This window comes from Acinonyx jubatus, chromosome A3 (assembly GCF_027475565.1).
Source record: "Acinonyx jubatus isolate Ajub_Pintada_27869175 chromosome A3, VMU_Ajub_asm_v1.0, whole genome shotgun sequence".
NCBI lineage: Eukaryota > Metazoa > Chordata > Mammalia > Carnivora > Felidae > Acinonyx > Acinonyx jubatus.
The window spans coordinates 84,906,152-84,924,381 of record NC_069388.1 but is presented as its reverse complement, the minus strand read 5'-3'; the positions used below and the strand labels follow the sequence as shown (position 1 = coordinate 84,924,381).

Genomic DNA, 18,230 nt, shown 5'->3' with positions numbered 1-18,230 from the left:
AGGCACATCCTGAACCCCTGAAGGAAGTTTTGGAGCCAGAGCTCTGGTCTTTACAGGGCATTCTGCTCCCTCAGAGGTGCCTCAGCTGCTTTACCCTCTGACCTTCATTTGACTGATGTTTGAGCTTTATATTGTCATCCATTCAATTGGTGGGTGATTGTGTACTCAAACGTGCACATCACCTACCTCAGTAAAATTCAGACTCTGAATCAACATAAGGACAGAAAGTCCCGGGCTGCTCAGCATCCTGACCCAAGTAGCTGGACCCTCTGGTTCCCTTTCTCTCTCAGGACCTACCTTCGAAGACACAGAATGTGAAAACTGAGCTATAGCATGGACGGGGCATCTTAATCTGAGATGAGGGACCAGAGGGAAGTGATAGTGAAATACCTGGGGCCTTCAAGATTCTAAATAATTCTGTCTCTGGACTGACAAAATTAAAGGGTTAGGTGGCCTTGTTAATACTATTTTTTGTTCCTCTTAATGATAATAGCACTTTGTAGATTGTGACTTAGGCTTCAAGTGTAACCAAGTGGCCACAAAGATGTTCCTATTGGCTTTTCTGTGGTGATGGTTTGTTCGGCCTCCTGAAAATGGCCCAAATCTCAAGACTCCTTGTGTTATTAGATCAGTTATCATCAAGCGCTTTTCAAATTTTTTATTTCTTACTAATATTATCTACCTGATTCTTCAGTGCCTTTTCCAAACTGAAGGGTGGAACAGGTTAACCCCACTACCCCGATGCTGTACACATTTTCTCAGGGGAGGCACAGAATAGAAATAGACCCACCTTATCAATGAAATAAAGAGGCTTAAGAACAAAATGAACAAAAAAAGCACTACCATTTATGAATCACAGTGGAATCCTAACTTATTCCTAACCAGTAGTCTGAGCTGTATCAGAGTCGGGGGTCTCTTAGCAGGAATTATTCAGCTCAAATGTGTTTTAGTGGGAGGTGTGCCATCATTGGCTTCTGACCATGGTGGTAGATTGTTTAAAACATGCACGCTCTTTGGAGGCATTCTGAATGAGTTCCTTTGTGACCTTGGAAGCTGAAAGTGGTCCTGTAGGATACATTCTCGATTTTTGGAGTTAGAAATAGCTTCTGCAGTCTTATGCTCTGGACTGTATGCATGATTAGTCTGGATATCATTGCTGATGAACACTGAAATTTACATAGAAGCATCAGATAAATAGCATGTTGGTATCAGTCCCAGAGTTAAAGCTCAGATTGTCAAAAACTGGGTTTCTTTCTTTCTGGTTGTTATTGGTAAATTCAGCCATTTGAATCCCATAGTAGCTCTCATGTGGCATTTTTTATGATGCTTGTCTGTTTATTTGTTTTTCCTCCCCCCCCCACTTTTTTTTGGGGGGGGTGGGGAACACTTGTCATTTTTCTTCCTAGCAGATTCAAGCCCCAGTAAGACAACAGCCAAAGGTTCAAACAACCCCACCTCCTGCCGTCCAGGGACAGAAACTCGGATCTCTCACTCCTCCATCATCCCCCAAGACCCAGCGTGCTGGGCACAGGCGGATTCTCAGTGACGTAACCCATAGTGCGGTCTTCGGGGTCCCTGCCAGCAAATCAACCCAGCTGCTCCAGGCAGCTGCAGCTGAGGCCAGCCTCAATAAGTCCAAGTATGCGGTGCTTCCTCTTTATCTTTCTTACTGCTGTGGGCCGGGGCTGCTGTGTGCCAGGGCTGTGTAATTCTTGGCATCTGCGTTGTCGATGTGTGTAGATGTACATATAATGGTAGGTGTCTGTGTTTGTTAAGAAACTGAATTTGCCTGTAGTACGTAGACCATACTGATCTTAAGGAATAATTTCACATTTGCTTGACTGTTTCTATTCTCTCACCCATTTCATGTTCCACAGAGTATTTTTTAAGCTTGTAGTCTGATCAAATCTCCATGCTGAAACTCTCTCATTTGGCTCCCCATTGCCTGTGGGTTATATCTGAACTCATTGGTTAACAGACCAAAGGCTGTTGTATCACATTGGTGGACTTGTCACTCTCCATCATCGCGAGCACTTTGTTCATCCTGTGCCCTCTCCCCAGACTGCCACTACCCTCCTTGTCCACCTAGGAAATACTTATTTTTTTCATCAAGATCCATGCAGAGATGACCTTTTCTTTGACCCCTTGGTATCATATATAAGCTTGTCTCAACCTTTTTTGAGCATGCATCACATTGTATCATCATTATTTGTTTGTATATCCAGCTGACCTAGCCTGTAAATTCCTCCAAGACAAGGACCATGTCTTAACCTTTGTAAATCCAGTGACTGGCTTTGTGCCTGAAATAAAGTAGATAGCAATGAGTGCTCGCTAGGTAAATGCAATTTCAGACCCTCAGCTTTCTTGGAATCATGCACTCTAATGTTAAAAATCTTTAAGTCATTAATTAAATGCAAAGTCTCAAGAGAGACTTTAGAAGAAAATTAGGTAATGATACCACAAGATAGTGATAACCGTCTTTGTTTCCCTTTAACTGTGATGATGACCACTCATGGTGGCCCTTCATTCTCTGCGGGCTAGATCCTGACAGATGGGATGCACCTGAAAAGACACCAGTCCTGGCCCCTCTGGGGTCAGTTATTGTGGATGTTACAGTGGGTGCCATAGGAGGCACAAGCCTAAGAACAGGTTGCTTTGGGATTCTGGATTGAAAGGACTTGCAGATGAGACCAAAAATCTAAGCAAGAGATGAAAGAAGTAGCGGGAGATAAATGATCATGAAGGAACGGGAGATATTTATTTCACACAGTGAGAAAAGTATCTGTGGAAAGTGTCCGATTGCTGGAGAAAGCGCTTGCTAAAAATGGTTGGACCTAGAAAACAAATTGATCTGAAACAGAGAAAGCAGATTGACGCTTTTTCAACTTTTTCATTTCGTGGGGGTGGGAACCTACCTAGGTCTGCAACCACCACTCCATCAGGCTCTCCTCGGACCTCCCAGCAAAATGTTTATAATGCTTCAGAAGGTTCTACATGGAATCCCTTCGATGACGACAATTTCTCCAAACTCACCGCTGAAGAACTACTGAACAAGGACTTTGCCAAGCTGGGGGAAGGTGAGCGATTGGTGTCTTTCTGTGATTCTTAAAACCCTAGCTCCAGAGGGGCATGCCTGTGAAAATGGAGGGTTGGCTCTTTCTTTCCCTCAAAGGCTTGATTTCGAAGTACGTGTGCAAACTGGTATGTTTACCAGGGCACTGACATCTTTCCATCCTCAGGAACTCCTGGCCTGTTGCAGGCAGGGCCATGGAGAGCGGGACTCTTTTAGGAAGGATTTGGTAGCAGAGCTCAGGATGGTAGTGTCAAGCACAGTCACTCCTCAGACAAGTGTGATGGGTTTCTCGTCCTACGTGTGTTTATTGTCACAGAAAGTTGTTACTGCTCACCCAGGAGAGTGTGCTGCCCTCACGTGAACATTGAATCTCTCACCGTGATTAGAATTCTGACTGCGAAAAGGCAATCAAATGAATGGAAGGCACCATTTCTACTCTCAAAAACCCACAGTCTGTTTTGGAAGGCAGGACACAGATACACACACAGGCATGCAACATGCACTTTGGGAAAACAACAGCACGTTGGGAAAATCCTTCGAGAAGAGTACCTCAGCATTAGACAAGAGCACAGGGTAAAGGAATGATCAGAACCGAGTGAATGATACGGACTTTGACCAGACATTTTAACTTTAGCTATTATTTTATAGATATCTTTAAAAAATTTGTATTACTTTCTTATCCTTTTATTTATTTATTTTTTTGTAGTTTATTTATTTATTTTTGGGTTGAGAGCACACACACAAATGCACGCACAAGTAGGAGAGGGGCAGAGAGGGGGGATCTGATGTGTGCTCTGAGCTGACAGCAGATGGTCCGATGTGGGGCTCAAGCTCATGAACGGTGAGATCATGGCCTGAGCCAAAGTTGGATGCTTACCCAACTGAGCCATCCACGTGCGCCTTCTTATCCTTTTAAGCCAAAAATAGGGTATAGGATTTAACTCTGACAGACAACTAACTCATTGTCAAATTATTTCATTGTTATGTATACCAGTTATTGTTCTAGAATAACAGAAATACCTTCATGGGCTATTGAAAACTCTAGTATTTTTGCACTTGATTAAAAGACTGCCAAACTTAGGGCTGCCTGGGTGGCTCAGTTGGTTAACCATCTGACCTCGGCTCAGGTGATGATCTCGTGGTTTGTGGGTTCGAGCCCTATGTCAGGCTCTGTGCTGACAGCTCAGAGCCTGGAACCTTCAGATTCTGTGTTTCCCTCTCTCTCTGACCTTCCCCCGCTCATGCTCTCTCTCTTTCTCTCTCTCTCTCTCTCTCAAAATAAGTAAACATTAAAAAAAAGAGACTCCTAGGTTTTAAAATTCTTGTGTCTATTTTTAATAATTTCCTGTCTCTCTTCTGTCACATGGAACTGCTACCATTGTTCCTGTCCCTTGTGACGTCTCAGTCCCACCGTTTCCCCCACGCCCCCTTCTCATGTCCACTCCTGAACTGTTTCCACCACAGAAAACAGATTGGCAAACTCATTAGAATTACATAAAAATAAATGGATTTGGAATAAGGACTGGAGGCATCCTGCTCTGAGTAAGGTGCTTGAACCTTCGGGCTTTCACTCCAGCCATCTCTTTTGTGGCTTTTTACTTATTTATTTGAAAAAATTTTTAGTGATGATAAATATACACAACATAAACATTAGCTTCTTAACCATTGTTAACTGTACAGTTCAGTAGTGTTAGTTACATACTCACTGTCGTGCATCCAATCTCCAGAACTCTTTTTTGCCTTGCAAAACCAATGTGCGATCTTTGATTCTTAAAACTTCCCTCCTTTTCTCACTGTTGTCTCCGTTATTGCAGTGACTAGACAGAGACCTTTGAATAGCTGAGGTGTTGCCATAATGCAGTAAAAAAAAGTCTAGAAGTCACTTCAGAAGGTGCCCTTCATCTCCTGCATGTATGTGCACATCATGGGATTTTGCTGGAATGAACTGAGTGGTATTTTGTCTCTCCAGGCAAACATCCTGAGAAGCTTGGAGGCTCAGCTGAGAGTTTGATCCCAGGCTTTCAACCAACTCAAGGTGATGCCTTTGCCACTCCCTCATTTTCTGCTGGAACAGGTTAGTATAGCAAACGTGTGAAACACAGGCCTTACCGTTGTTAACCTCCACAGATAACTCTGGCACACCAGTGAGCCCCAAATCTTGGTGTTAACTTATGTTTTCTTTTATTCAGAAGATTTCCAATATTAAAGATCGGGGAAAAAAAAAATCTGGAATCACTTGAATTCAAATGACAGGATGATATGTCAGTAATATACAGGATTTGTTCTCTTTGGTTCACATACATACTTTAAGCAAATATTTCTAAATTTAAGAACATCATTCTGTTAATCTCTTTTAGGTTAGTTATTTAGGTTCTGTGGAATGACTTGAAGAATTCTAAGAATTAGATGTTCTATCCTGTATCCAAGACTCTACTGAGCTGTGTTTTTGTGCATGTGTGTGTGTTTATGGGGAGAGGGAGATATCTTTTTTAAAAAATTAGGCCTTTTTTAAATTAAAGAAGCAATAGTAAAAAATTAATTTTCTCCTTTATTAACAGAATTTATACATGGTAAACTATACTTCGATTAACATTTCTTAAAAATTAAAAAAATGATACATATTTATTATATAAAAGTAATATTTATAGAAAAGCATAGGGAAGAAAGTTAAAATGCCCATAATCTCACCACTGAGAAACAGCTCAGGGATACCATTTTGGTTCCTGTTAGTGGCATTTGACATTTTTAGGGTCACAGATATCTTGTGAATCTAATGAAAGTTATAGATCTTCTCCTTCATGAAAATACATGACCACAATTTTGTACACAGTTTTTAACCTCAGCTTAAGACTCTAATGTACATCTTTATAGTCCTATTTTAAAACCAAATTTTCTCACTTACTAAATCTGGCACATTTCCCACATCATTAAAGAAGCTCTTAAATTTTAAAAAGATCTGCATTAAATTGCTTCATATGCATTTGTCCTAATGTATTTAACCAAGTAACCTCTTTTTTAAACATTAATTTGCTTTCAGTGTTTTACTATTATATTTCCCTCAGCGGCAGGTGTGAGGTTTTGAGTGTACGTGTGTGTATATATATGTATATGTATGTATATGTATGTGTATGTATGTACATATGTATGTATATATGTATATGTGTATATATATATTCTGTGTACATATGGAATGTGATATACTTCTGAAATTGATCATTTTAGTTGTATGGATTAATTTCTGATTTTAACCTTATATATTCTTTCTTTCTTCCTGCTTTCTTTAGGTGTGCAGTAGTTTTTCTAACTTCATGTATACATTTCTTATTGGAACTTTGGCTGTCATTACATAATATCCTTTACAGTTTCTTTAAGATAACTTGTAGGAGATTATTTATTCAATCAGAAGATATGTGTCTTTTAAGGCTTTGGTACCTGCTTTTAAATTGGCCTCTGGGAACGCTGTACAAATTTTATTTTGATCAATAGTGAATGAGAGTAATTTTTCTGCCATTTCCTCACCCAGCCCAGTTCAGAGGCTGTACACAGAGGACAGTATTCTTCTGGGACATGTATTGTTCATGTCCTTTGCCTTTTTTTCTCTTCTTTTTTTTTTTTTTTTTTTGGTCCTGTGTTCATTTTGTTCTTATTAATTTGTAAGAGCTCTTCGTATGTCCTATATTGTAAACATTTTCCCCAGCCTGTCATTTGTCCTACACAAGTATCCTCTCATCTGACCCTCTCAACAACCCTATTATCTCTTCTGACCCTCAACACCATCTCTACATTAGTCACAGTTGAGGTAACTGAGCAGTCTAGTCTCTTTTCCAGGGTCACAGAGCTAGGATGTGACAGAGCTGGGACACCAACCCTCTGGCTCCAGAAGTTCCTCTCTCAAGTTTCCTGCCACAGAATGAGGCAAATTTACTAATATCTTTTTTAAAAATCATCTGCAGGTTTAAATTTTTTTAAGTAAAATAAGATAGTGCATTTAAACCTTTTATAATATTTGTATACATCAATTTTAATTGTATGTATTTGTGTTTCTCTTTTTCTTAGTAACTTTAGTAGAGATTTTGCTGTTTTAGTATCTTTTAGAGACAGCTCTTAGATTTATAAAATCTACCGTTTTTCTGTCTTCTAATTCTTTAACTTTTATTTTTTTTGATTACAGATCCCTGTTTTTCTTAGGTTTGCTTTGCCAGTATTAAAAGGAACATCTAGTAAAATTTTTAAAAATATAATAAAAGTGTTTAGAGTTTTTCTCCCACCATAGCAGTGATTTTCAACCAGCGTGAGAGTGGGGAGAGAGACTAATTATAATCTGCAGGAAGACTTCTCCACAGATATTTCAATATTCTCTTTTCTCCTCTCTTTAATTGCCTACCCCACCCTGACCTTTGAAGATTAAACTGATTATTGAGAGTGCTTTCTAATAGGTGTGTTTCCCTCGTCGGAAAAAAAACTGGAGTTTTAACCATCTCCTGTAAGCCTTCAGATGATATTCTTATGTTATTATTTTGGAATCACACTGGACTTCTTTGGGGGATGTGCTTTTTAATATTAAATAGTTAAAATTCTTTGTGTTATTTTCCATTTTCAGCTTTGTTCTCTTGCCTGTGTGATTTTTTTTTTTTAATGTTTATTTATTTTTGAGAGAGAGAGACAGAGAGCATGAGAGGGAGAGGGCAGAGAGAAAGGGAGACACAATCTGAAGCAGGCTCCAGGCTCTGAGCTGTCAGCACAGAGCCCGATGTGGGGCTTGAACCCACGGACCATGAGATCATGACCTGAGCTGAAGTCGGACACTTAATTGACTGAGCCACCCAGGCGCCCCTTGCCTGTGTGATTTTTAAATGCACTGATAATTTGATCTGGTTTAAAGTGCTTAAAGTTTGATATGCCACACAGTTGCCTAAATGTACCAAATGTATGAAGCATTGACTGTTGTCCTTGGGATAAAGCATCACAATAATGTCCAGCTATGGTACTGGGTAGAATATAGTTTCCCCAGAAAGGGGGTCATGGAATAAGTAAGCTTTAGGAAAGTCTTCTTTGCTGTTGAATCCTAGCATTTAGTATAGTGTTTGGTTCCGTACAGATTGTTGAATGAATGAAAAGCTACTTTTTGCCAAAGGATAGGAGCTTGGATTTACCACTGTTAATGGCAGAGACCCCTACACATTTCCCATCTGCTCCCAGTTTCAGTGCCTTTGATTCCTACTTATCACGTTTTGTTGTTTGTTTTGTTGTTCATTTGTCTGTATGAACTGGTTTTTTAAATTTTTTTTTAATGTTTATTTATTTCTGAGACAGAGCATGAGTGGGGGAGGGGCAGAGAGAGAGGTAGACACAGAATCAGAAGCAGGCTCCAGGCTCTGAGCTGTCAGCACAGAGCCCGACGCGGGGCTCAAACTTACAAACCTCAAGATCTTGGCCTGAGCCGAAGTGGTCGCTCAACCGACTGAGCCACTCAGGTGCCCCTGTATGAACTGTTTTTAAAACAGTTTTTATTTTTGTTGTAGCGTCTTCTTCCCCTTTATGCTTACTTTGTAGTCTATAAATGGCCATATTTTTCTTGAGGGACTTAAACACCTTAAACACATTTGAGTAGAATTATGACAGTAACAGCAGCGAAAATGTACTGAGCACTTGCTACGTGCTAATAAGCCCACTGGTTAAGTGCTTTTTTATGCATTATCTCAGGTGACCCTTAAAACAGCCCATGGGAAATTAAAGTGACCTGCCCAAGGTCACAACTGGAGAATGACAGGATAGAGATCTGAACCCGAACAGCCCAGTCCAGCAGCTGTAGTCATAACCATATCTCAAGAACCTTTGTAAATCAGTGACACTAAGCTTTTTACAAACATTATAAAACATCTTCATATTTTTTTCATCTTATCCAGTCTTTTTAAATGAACATGTGGTATTTTTCCTTCTTTCTCGTCTGTGGTATAAACTTTTTGTGTTTGTGACGCTTTTCATTCTTTACACAAGAAGGAAAATTATAGGGGCTCCTGGGTGGTTCAGTCAGTTAAGCACACAACTTCAACTCAGGTCATGATCTCATGGTTTGTGAGTTCGAGCCCCGCGTCGGGCTCTGTGCTGACAGCTCAGAGCCTGGAGCCTGCTTCGGATTCTGTGTCTCCCTCTCTCTCTGCCCCTCCCCTGCTCATGCTCTGTCTGTCGTTCAAAAATAAATAAATGTTAAAAGAAAATTTTTAAAGAAAGAAAATTATATCTAAACCCCAGAAATTAATATGTCCTCATTTGTATGAAATATAGGATAGCACCATTTTCTGCGAGTTTTCTAACCAAGCTCAGACTGTTCACTGATTTTAAACCATCTGATCAACAAGGAAGGAAATAAACAGGAAATTTCATAAGTCAGGGAGGATGGCAGAAGGGTTATTTTAAACATTTTTTATGGTAAAAGCTGCAAAAATGTTGATGAACTGTGTCCATATGTTGCAACAGACATCTGGAACTTGACATTGTGCCTCTTTATTTAACATATTTTTCTGTTAAGTTATATACATTTGTTAGTGTAATTTTGGAAAAATGACTAAAAGCCCAAAGAAGCAAGATAAAAGAACTCACAATCCCACTCCAAGAGGAGAACATTGCTGACATTTTACAATATTTGTGTCCATAATTTTATTTCTACACATATATACTTTTTTTGAAGATGAATGTATCCAGTTATATAATTTGTTTTTTTTTCTTTTAATATATTTCGTCTCGTTTAAAACAATTTTTAGAGATTTTAAGAGCAGTGATTTTATCCCTGTCTTCCTCCATCTACCTTTAAAGCAACTTAAAAACCCACTTTAATAACCTTCTCAAAATGACAAAATTATAGAGATTGAGAACAGATTAATGAATTCCAAGAGGTAGGGACTGGAATAAGGAGTGTGTGACTATAAAGGAGAACAACAAGGAGGTCCTTTTGTTTGATGGAACAATTCTATATCGTTGTGGTGGTGCCTATGCTAATCTATACATAGAGTCTAATTGCAAAGAACTATACACACCCAGACGAGTGTATGTGAAAACTGAATAAAATTAGTTAACAATATTGTAACAAGGTCAGCGATTTTGTCCTACAGTTGTAAAAGATCTCACCATGGAAGGAAACTGGTTGAAGAAGGTTCCCAGGACTCTATGTACAGCAATTTCCTATGATTTCATAATTATTTGAAAATAAAAAGTTTTAAAAAACCCACTCTATAGAGATTTTAATTACTGAGCAAACTGAATATTAAAATGCAGCGTAAAGAATAGTAAAGTAGAAAGCAGCAAACCTGTGTTCTGATCCTGGGTTTGCTGATAGACCTCTGGCTAGTCTTTTAACTTCTGGGCTTCGTTTTCTTTTCTGTAAAGGAAGAAAATTGTGCTAGAAAATCCTAAGATCCCTTTAAGCCCTGATATCCCATACAGTGTATAGATTGCAATAAATCTGTGAGTTTGCCAGATACAGAATAAATGTCAATAAATGTTAGATGTAGTCCAGAGGTTAGGGCTTGCAACAGGCAGGAAGTCTATTTCTGTTTCTTTCTGTCTTTCTGCCTAGCATGCCTAGACATTTGGTGACACCATGACCTCAAGAGGGTAAAGGGCACGTTGGAAGTATGTATACATATGTGCTAGATTACAAAACAGGCAGTGGTTGTTTATATGCCAAAATGTGTGATATGGATAATAATCGCTACAGGAATTCTGGAAGAGACCACCATAGGCTTCCACACAAAGAAGAAGTAGAATTTCAGGGGTATGAATATAGTACTAGTTTTATCATTAATTACATCTTTGAGTATGTTGCAAGGACTGGATTATGTATCTCATACATATTTTGCCTTTCCCCTGGATTATATCCGCTCATCCATCTTTCTTCTGCCTCTAAGTTTAGATTTACTCTGCAATTTGAGCTGTTGGGTTAATAGATGCTAAATTCATCTAGATTTACTTGATCTGTTCTGCTTTTCTCTTTTTTTTTTTCTCTCCTTGACCCTTTCTTCCCCTCCAACCCACTCCAGCTGAAAAAAGGAAGGGTGGGCAGACTGTGGACTCTAGCCTCCCACTTCTAAGTGTATCTGATCCTTTTATCCCTCTTCAAGTACCTGATGCACCAGGTAGGTAAACAGAGCTGCTCTGAGCCTAAGCAGGTTGATTCTTGTGTTCCAGGGTTTCTTGAGAGTTGTTTAAACACTCCATGAAAAGGATGTGAATTCCAAGGCCTATTAATAGGTTCTATTGTATATTTTTTGGTAATGGGAGGGCCTGTGTATTGGAAAGAACATTAGTCTAATATGATTGTAACATGTCGAGGGGGACCTGTAAGCATGTGATAGAAGGAACAAAATGCCAATGGTGGTTATATGATAATTTCCTGGCCGGTACTGATTTTCCTATAATGGGCTTTTATTTTCTAAATAAAAATACATAATAAAAGTTAAAGGGAATATGAGTCAGGAGACCCAGGTTCCCTTCCTGGCCCTTCACCTATCTGAAAACCTTCTGGACTTGACTCTTCATCAGTGAAGTAATTTGGACTGCATGAGTTCGAGTATCGCTTTAGGTCTACCATATCTGATTTTTAAGTGAGCAGTCTAAAAAAGGAAGAAATTGTTAGTGTGTTCTGGTTGAGATAGCTTTTGAAACAATAATTGGATACTTGCCAATTGGATACTAGCATTTCATGACTGCCAGTGATTTCTCTCCCTACTCTCTTCCCCATCCTTTTAGGGGTGGGGGTGGGGAGCATGATGTGAGACACAGAAGCCACCCTTTCTTTTCTCTACCAGTCTTTTTGAATAGATCCAACTCTTTAGAAGCATCTAGCAGTCATTTTGTTTCTGGTAGTTTTTCTTCTTATTCTTACCTTTGCCTATTCTCTCGGTTTTAAACTAATAGGATCTGCTTGGTTCTTCTTCTCTCCCAGAATGTTAAAGGTATTTGATTGATTCAAGATTGGAAATGATTGTGACGTTTGTATCATCTATGTACTAAGACAGACTGCAGCAAGGGTACCATGACAGTTTTTATTTCTTTAGGCAATCTGTTGACCCTCCTGAGGGGAGGCAAAAACTTGCCTTGATCAAGTAGTATTGTGTAACTTCATAGCTTGCTGGAGCTGGATGTAGGTCAAAAATACCTAAGGTCGCTGAGAAATGATTCAGTATAGGATAGTTAAAGGAAAGGGAAGAAGGAATCAAGTAGAGGTCCTTTTCTCTGTTGTATCATTCAGGCATGCTGGGCAGTACCTAGACAAGCCATTTTCAAGCTAGAAAGGTATGGGCTGTGAACTCAGGCTGGAGCCCACTGGCCTCTTTTTCCTCCCTGTTGTGGCAGTCATGGGATCAGACAAAGAAAAGGGGTTATCGAGGCATTTTCCCTTTGATACCCCTCAGGCTCTTGCCTTGCTCTTTCCCAGATGGCCCGTGGGCTGCAGACGCTGGAAGGGACACCTCTTGGCACAGGCCGGAAGATGAGGGCCCACAGGCAGGTAGCTGTCCCCCACAACTGTCACAGGTGCCCTCTGGATCGGGGTGACGAGCCAGGCACAGACGTAAGGTGGCTCAGGATATCAACTCCCAGTTGTAGAGATGAGTTGTAAAGATAAGCCTGGGAGGCACCATAGGTAGCCGGCTGCCATCCTGCCTTCTACATTGTTATCTTTCCTGTCTCCTGATCCTCCATATTTCTCTTTTTCTGGTAGATTCCTGCTAAAGTGATACTGGTATACACTTTCATACCAATTAAGCCATGACTCCTCTTGGATTTTAATAAGAGATCTATTAATGGAATATTCTAATTGAGAATTACAGGGGTATCTTATTTGTTTTATGATCTGTCAGACCAGACTCATCTGAAAACATAAATTAGATATGTCACTCCTTTGTGCTCCCATGAATTTCCATATCACTGGGAGTAAAATCCAGACTTTTTACCAAGACCTAAAAGGCCCTAACTAATCTTATTAGCTCTCTGACCACCCCTCTAACCTGAGCTCATAATATTCTTTTCTTTAGTCCTTCTTCCAACAGTCTCAGCTTGTTCCCACTTCAGGGCCTTTGCACGTGCTGATACTCTGCCTGGAAAGCTTTTTCTCTATATCTGTTCCTTCTTATCATCTGACATTTGGGTCTCAGCTTAAATGCTATCTTCTCAGGCCTGTCGTGATCCCACAGCACTCTCAGTCACACTTCCTGGCTTTTTTCTTCATAGCATTTGTCATGACATTGTTTTCATTGGTCCATTATCTGTCTTTCCCCACCAGGATGTCAGTGTCCTGAAGGAGCGACCTTGCTGTCTGATCCAGCACTGCTTTGCCAGTGCTAAGAACACTGGCGGGTAGATTGGTACTCTATGAATATTTGCAGATTGCATGAATGAACAAAGTAAAACCTGAGGCTGAAAGGCTATGGCAGCCCCATTGCTCTCCATTTGTGTCCCCAACTCCCAAACACCAGACTACTGGCTTCATAGTTTTCTACCTGGGCCTCTGCCAACTCCCAGCCAGGCCTCTCACCCACTCTCGGAGGGTGAATAAATGAAGGTACAGCCCACAAACCCTGGAGTGAAAGCAGTAGCTAGGTTTAGAAGATTCTTCACCTCCAGCCCTTTGTCGAGCCCCCCAGAATCTGGGCTGAGCATGGTGTCTTGCAGCTGTGTCTGATTAATGTATGTACTGTAATGTTCTGCCTGTAACACCATTCAATTCTGTAGCCTTTTAATCCAAGGATATCGATAGGATATGGATGGGATTACCCTACCTCCTTCCTTAGCATCTTGAAATGTCTGAGGCGAGGCCTGAGAGTGTAGGGCTCTGGGACCTCAACAAACTGCAAGTTTTTCTCCCCTCTCCCTGCCCCCCTAAAACACCCAGTTTGTCACTACTTCCAGACCACCGTGGGTACCAGTCACACTTTTAGGGCTGTTTGTTTTGCATACATGCTTCCCTCCACACTCTACCTTCCTGATGATAAAAGAGTCATGAAATCTTCGTCTCCTGACCACTCTCTGCCTTTTAATGACTTAACATTTTATTTGATGCTTTTAAAATGCCCTCCCATGTAATTTCCTCTGATTCTACAAAGAAGACGGACTGGTAGGTTTGTCAAGTAATAATCTCATGTTCCGGGTGAGAAAGTGAGACACTGGTGCTGTTGGGACTGTGCTGCTGCACACATTCCTTTTAATGGCCCCAGGCCCCAGCCAGTGAAACCTCCCTGTCTGGGGGTCAATAAAGCCTTCGACTGCAAAGCTAAAATTAAGGTTTAGGGAAATACAAAAGTGGGCTTGAACTTTTCAGACCTGGGCTCTACCCATATCGTGGCTTGGTGATTTTGATCAAATCACTTAAACTCTGTGTTCTTCTCCTCAAAATTAAAACTATTTTAAAACCTACCTCATGGAGTGGCTTGTGAGGGCCAGATGGAAGCATGTATTTGGAATTGCTCTGTAAACTTTAAATTAGTATAAAGATAGGAAATGTTGTAGACTTTGGTTCTGAGCCCTTATTCCCCATGGGGCAGTCCTAGTTATGAAAAGTCTTAGACAATAATGTTTTTCTCTTACAGAAATTAAACTTGCTTTATAACCTTTGACCTTTGCACAACTGAGAGCCATTGAAATAGACTTCCTTGATACAATGATTATTAAACTGTGGGTAAAGGGGCATTGGGTAATTGGATTTGTTTGGGTTTTATTTTTTTTAGGACCATTTCTATTTTCCAAAGCATCATAAAACACATTTTCTTAGAAAATCTGGCATTAAAAAAAATCACAGCCATGAGCATTTGTGTGCTCACAGAGCTGCCAAATGAAGCCTAGCTCTGGTGAGTCTCAAAGTATTTCACTGATGCTCATATGCTGTGTGTTTATTTTTCCTTCTCTTTGTGTTAGATAAGCTATAGGTAGTACCAAATTTAAAATACAGTAGAAGAGAATGGGGAATTTTCTCTGAAAATTGGCTGAAGGATTTAATCTTTTGTTTTTTTAAACTGGTAAAATACACATAACACAAAATTTACCATTTTAAAGTGGACGGTTCAGTGGCATTTAGTCTTCACATTGTTTTGCAACCATCATCATCCATCCACGGAACTGTTTTAATCTCACAAAACTGAAACTCTCCACCTGTAACTCTCCTTCCTCCCCCCCCTGCAGCCCCTGGCAACCACATTCTGCTTTCTTCCTCTCTGAATTTGACTACTCTAGATACCTTGTATAGGTAGAATCATACAGTATTTGTCTTTTTGTGACTGGCTTATTTCACTTAACATAATGTCCTCAAGGTTCATCCATGTTGAAGAATATATCAGAATTTCCTTCCTTTTGAAGGCTGAATAACATTCCATTGTATATGTGTACCACATTCTGTTTATCCATTCCTCTTTTGTTGGCCACTTGGGTTGCTTCTCTTGGGTTATTGTGAAAATGCTCCCATGAGCATGGGTATGCAAATGTCTCTTCAAGACCCGAGATTCTTTTGGGTATATATCTGGATATGGAATTGCCAGGTCCTATGGTAATTCTAGTTTTTACTTTTTGAGGAACCACCATATTCTTTTCCATAGCGACTACATCTTTTTACATCCCTACGGGCAGAGCACTAGAGTTTGAGGAAAAGATTTTCATAGCAGCTCCTTAATGCTGACTTCTCAACATCAGTGTTCCACAAGACTCAGCAAGCAGGCATTGGTTGCCTCATAAGTGCCACTTCCTAGAATCAACAGCTTTTTAAAAATGTACCTCCTGGTTTATGGTAGTTCATCATCTCTCAAAAAGTCCACAGGAGAAGCTGTGTTTTCTTAGTGGTTTGTTGTGAAGATAAGCATTCTCTCAGAGCTATCTTCCTGGCATATTCTTCACTTCCAACTGCTATTTCATGATATTGAAAAGTCCAAGGTTGATCACCTATGTGTCTTTGCTCTGGAAAGTTTCTCTTTCCGCAGATTCAGTTCCCTAAAATGAACCTGGAATGGGGCATGGTGGCTGACTTTTGCTTCCATCTTGCAGATGTTACAGACAGTTTAGTGTCTAGTTTCTCAATGATAGGAACTATTTAGAGTGACTGCATTTTAAAAACAGCATCTCTCATCACAAGACTTCAGACAAGATGTAAATTTCCGAAGCCACAAAGCTGTAGCAGCCAAATCATCTTTTCTGATGGGGGCTGGCATCAGGCTTTTCCTGTTCATTAGATCAACCTGCTTTACTGTTCGTGGTCAAATTCCTCATTAGGCCTGGAATGGCTCTTGAGCAAACCCTTAACCTTTTTTGCCTCTAAATAGATACCTATCCTCTCTTTTGATGTTTGGAAAGAGAGAAAGCTCACAACTTGTACTATATTCCAGTCTCCCATCAGGAAGCAGTTTTGATTATCTAACCTTAGATGCTTTTATGAAGGATTTATTACCTTCTTGCTTTGTGGTTGATACTTTCAGTAAGTCTTGAAAGAAACCTAAGAGAAGACTTTGGAGTGGACTGATTCCTACCTTTTCCTCTCTTCCCTAGTCCCCAATGCCACTTGACTTATTATGCTTGAGAGGAGAGAGGAAGGTGCTCAAAAGATCCTTTTTCTAAGTCCACTCTTAATTTTTCAAAGTACTAGCAACACTCTCCTTTAAAAGCATTCTCAGCTTCCATTGGCCGGGCTAACTCACTCTGTGCCCACTTTGCTTCATGGGTCCATCTTCTCGGTCCTTTCACCATGATTTCAGCCCAACTCCATGCTCTTAACCTGACTCATTCTTATTTGGGAACCCTAGAAACTTGAGGAAGAACTGAGTATAGTAATGGGGATGTGATAAGAAATACCACCAACAGAAAAATATGAGTAGATATTCTTCATAAAAGAAGAGATAGAAATTACCAACAATATAGATATATATTTTAAAGTTCATCATTATGATGAATCCAAGGAGAGCCAATTATGAAACAATGGGATGCCATAACCTCTGCCATTAGCTTGGTAAAGAGTGAAGACCCCACCACCTCGGGCTTGATGAACGTGTAATAAAATGGACTACACTCAGATCCTAATCGTTTACTTTCTCTTTTCTTTCCTAAAATACTATTCTGAGAAAATATGGGTATGCTGAAATATTTATCAAACAATCAGAATTTAGAGGAAAAGATTGGAGGGGTATTCTCTAAAAACTGTTAATAGCGGGTATCTCTCGAAGTGAGATTATGGGTCGTTTTTACTTTTACCCTTTGTTTTCTCCGTATTTCCCAAGTTTCCACAATAAACATGTATTACTTTTGTAATAAGGGATCAAACAAGAAACATGTGTTTTTTCCTTTTTTCTAAATGTAATTTTATTTTAAATTCCAGTATAGTTAGCATACAGTGTTACATTAGTTTCACACGTACAATATCATGATTCCACAGTTCCGTCACCCGGTGCTTATCACAAGTGGACTCCTTAATCCCCATCACCTAGTTCACCCACCTCCCCTCTGGGAACTATCAGTTTGTTCTCTATAGTTAAGAGTCTGCGAGGCACCTGTGTGGCTAATCGGTCAGGCTCATGATCTCGCTGTCTGTGAGTTCGAGCCCCGTGTTGGGCTCTGTGCTGACAGCTCAGAGCCTGGAGCCTGCTTCGGATTCTGTGTCCCCCTCTCTCTCTGCCCCTCCCCCCTCACGCTCTGTCTCTCTCTCTGTCTCTCTCTGCCAAAAATAAATAAACATTAAAAAAAAATTTAAAGATTCTGTTTCTTGGTTTCTGTTTTTTTTTTTCCCTTTGCTTTTTTTTTAAGACATCCATTCTTTTTTCAAATGAGGATCTAGCTTAAATATTCCTCCACCTTCTCACCCTGTTCCCCTGGCCATGGGTGTCTGGGCTGAGTTTGTGTGTTGAACAGCTGTCTTGGGGCAGTCATCTTCCTTCCTGCCTATTCTGCCACGGTGCCCTCCAAGGGTCCTTCCCCACGGCCGCTGCCAGTTCAGATCTCCAGTTTCTTCTGTAAGCAGTCCGTCTTCTAAGTAGCTGGTTAGTTCCTGCTCCCTGTTTTTCCCTTGGACGATTGGCTTTTAGAGGTGGATAGGACCTTTAAGTGTATCTTCATCTTATCATATTATCAATAAGAAAAACTTAGATCCAGAGAACAATGATGGTTTGCCCAAAGTATCACAGCAACTTAGTGC

At 40.2% G+C, this 18,230-nt stretch overlaps 1 protein-coding gene across 17 annotated transcripts in view; it reads left to right on the top strand.

The window, feature by feature from the left end:
• The window catches only part of AAK1 (AP2 associated kinase 1), a 169,700-nt gene that overhangs the window by 125,013 nt on the left and 26,457 nt on the right, over positions 1-18,230 (top strand). For 10 of the 17 annotated variants that reach the window (XM_053200718.1, XM_053200716.1, XM_053200713.1 and 7 more), the window contains 4 exons: positions 1,407-1,639; positions 2,920-3,077; positions 5,043-5,147; positions 11,110-11,205. In XM_053200718.1, coding sequence (XP_053056693.1) covers positions 1,407-1,639; positions 2,920-3,077; positions 5,043-5,147; positions 11,110-11,205 — 592 coding nt within the window. The remainder of the gene's footprint in view (positions 1-1,406; positions 1,640-2,919; positions 3,078-5,042; positions 5,148-11,109; positions 11,206-18,230) is intronic. The other 7 variants (XM_053200719.1, XM_053200717.1, XM_053200715.1 and 4 more) reach the window with 2 other exon arrangements.